The sequence below is a fragment of the Penaeus monodon genome, chromosome 15 (assembly GCF_015228065.2).
Source record: "Penaeus monodon isolate SGIC_2016 chromosome 15, NSTDA_Pmon_1, whole genome shotgun sequence".
Lineage (NCBI taxonomy): Eukaryota > Metazoa > Arthropoda > Malacostraca > Decapoda > Penaeidae > Penaeus > Penaeus monodon.
This window is the reverse complement of record NC_051400.1, coordinates 6,832,989-6,835,951: the sequence shown is the minus strand read 5'-3', so window position 1 is coordinate 6,835,951 and position 2,963 is coordinate 6,832,989. Positions and strand designations below refer to the sequence as shown.

The 2,963-nt window shown below is 48.0% G+C and overlaps 1 protein-coding gene across 1 annotated transcript in view; it reads right to left on the bottom strand.

The window, feature by feature from the left end:
* The window catches only part of LOC119581718, a gene marked incomplete at its 3' end in the record, with an annotated part of 6,513 nt that continues 3,550 nt past the window's right edge, over nucleotides 1–2,963 (bottom strand). The window contains 1 exon segment of the mRNA XM_037929842.1: nucleotides 1–2,963. Within this exon segment, the coding sequence (XP_037785770.1) occupies nucleotides 1–2,963 (2,963 nt within the window).

The following is a 2,963-nucleotide window of genomic DNA, read 5'->3' as shown; positions in this document are numbered from 1 at the left end:
GTTGGCAGTCATCCCCCTGTGCTGATATGTACATGACATATTGGTACTGCACTTCCCCTTTGCCATCCAGGGTGACAGGGAAGGGCTCCAGCTCCACCCCCTCCATTTTCTCTGTCTGCTTGTCCATGCTCTCCTCCATCATTTCTGTGTCAACCTGTTTGCAGAGATGTGGCCCACCTTCAGTTGCAAGGTGTGCTCCTACCTGGTCCACAATCTCCGTGTCCATCTGGGCAACTATGCAGTCTTCCTCCTGCTCCACCATCTGTGAATCTACCTCTGCAATTTGGTCAATCTCTGCCTCCATCTGTGTGCCAAGATTTTCCTCCACCTGCTCATCCATCTGTGCATCCACATCCTGTGTCATGTTGTGCATCTCCTGGCTGATGTGCGTGGCCATATCCTCGTCTACCTGGCTGTCCATCTGAGTGATCATGGCTGGCAGGGAGCATTGGCTTGCACTCGGATGGGAGTTGGCCGAGTCCAGATGTACTGTAGCCTCAATGTGGTGCTGGATCTGCAAGTGGTCAGATGTTATGGGAGTGCTGTCACTCAGTTGGCTAGAAGGATCCGAGTTGTCATTGGTTGTACCGAGGGAGGCCACATCCCTTAGACGAGGAGAGGCCATGTGATCCACTACCTCCAGATGGCTGGGAGGTGGGAGGCTGGTTTGCTCCAGCTGATTTTGTACTTCCAGGTGATCAGGGCCATCCAGGTGGCTCTGTGGCTCAGGTGTGCTTGTGTGGTTGAGGTGACAGCAAGACTCCAAATGGCTTGCAGTCTCCAGGTGGCAGGAGCTCTCAAGTTCTGAAGACTCTAGGTGACATGAGTTTTCCAAATCATCTACCTTCAAGTGACAAGGTGGTTCTAGATGATCCTCTGCTTCTAAAGTGTGATTTGTAGCTTCCAGATCATTGTCAACAGCTAGGTCTTCTCCTGCAAGGTGATGCATCTCAACCCTCAGGTGACTGGCCATGTTGTCCTCGTTGTCCATCTGGCCATCATGTGTGAGATGGTCAGCTGCATCTGCTAGCATGCTGCTCTTGAGGTCCCCTAGTGTGTCTGTCTGTGAGATTTCCATGTCACCAAGAATCTGGACATTGATGAGTGACACCCCTGATGCCATCTCAATGTGGTCAGGTGAGGACTTGATTTCCAAAGTTTCCACAGTGCCAAACTGCATGTGCTCAACCCCACTTAGCTCTTGTGTTGTGTCAATTATACTCAGGGTCTTGACCTTCATATCCCCATCACTAGCATAACTTTGCTTTTCTGGCAGCTTCTCACAGTTGGCCAGGGAGAAAGGCTGTAGGCTGCTGTTGTCATAGGATTCTGCTGTCATAAGCAAATCATTTATGACAATGGAAGCCACATGTTCACTAGGTTGTATGTGCTCTTGGGATTCTGGTTTCTCCTGCAGTGTGTCCTCATTATTGCTCTCTTTCTTCTCTGACAAGAGGACAGGGTTGGCCTTCCTCTTGTCTTTCCACATGACTACCTTGCCATGGGATCTCGCCATGTGTGTCTTCAGTTCCTCTGCACTTGAGAAGCTCTCCTGGCACTGCTGGCACAGGTACACTGAATGCTTCCACAGGTGAACCACCAGAGAGGACTTCTTCCTGAATTGTGCATTGCAGTAGTCACATGCGTGTTGGATTTTGAGGTGCTTCACATTTCTGTGATGGCGGTAGGCAGTGTACGTTGTAAACTTGGTCTGACACTCCTTACAGGTCCAGGACTCTGCACTTCTGTGGACAGCATTGATGTGTGTGTTGAGTTTTGACACTGTGAAAAACTTCTCTCCACAAGTCTCACACACTATTTTCTTTTCACCATGAGCATGAAGCAAATGGCTTTTGTACGGGACATGGTAATAGAACATTTTATTGCAATGCTCGCACACATACTTAGTGCCAGTGTGATGGACCACATTTCGATGATAACGCAAACCAGCTTTAGTGCCAAAACACTTCCCACAATCTGTACACTCTACCTCCTTATTCTTCCCTTCACCAATGTCATGAAACTTGTACATATGGACTTTTAACCGAGCTTTTGTTGTGAGGTAACGTCCACAAATGGTGCACTCAGAACCCTTCTGGTGGGCAGCTGCATGTGCCAGAAGGGTCTGTTTGCATACAAACTTCTTCCCACATTCTTCACATGTGTGTGTTCCAACCTTGGTAAGCTTTTTTGTTTTATTGCTTGACTGTTTTGCAACTTTGAGTGTAGACTCATCCATCTCCTGGTGTTTTGATAGATGGTGAACCCAGAGAGCCAAACTCGAGAACACCTCTTTGCACTGAGGACAGCAGTATTTTTTTGCTGATGCCTGTCTACGTGAACTTTTCCTGGTATTATCTGACATCTCACCATCCTTATCAAGCTCACTACCCTTCACAAGGTCTAGGTTTACATCTGGCACCTCACTGAGACTATTAACAACTTCCTCAGATAAAGGGGATGAAGCCTGTGAGAAGGATGAGGGAACAGCGGCACTGTCTTTGTGAGTCTGAAGTGTAGCGTTATACATATTCTTTATGTTTTGCTTCTTGTATTTAAGGTCCTCCTCTAGATGTGTGACCTCCTGCACGAGGTTGGTACATCTTGAGCAGATCTTCATGCTGATGGACATCAACTCCCGCTTTGGCTTGCTTACAATACGAGACAGACAGAGACTGGTGCATTCTCCGCTGGCGTGTGCATCCAGCTGTAAGATGCATGTCAATCTTGAGCTCTTATTATCCTTCCCACAGACAAGACACAAATCTTTCCCTAAAGCTCTCCTGCTCACATCCCCCTCAGAAAACAACTTTTGGTCCTCATAGCCATCAGAGCAGTCATTGTAAGCTGATTTGTCATTCCCTGGGAGGTAGTCATCAAAATCAAGACCTAGACAAGATCCAGCACTAGTGTGTCCCTCATTCACTTCCCACAGGTCTGCCTTCCTATCTCTCCTCACACTC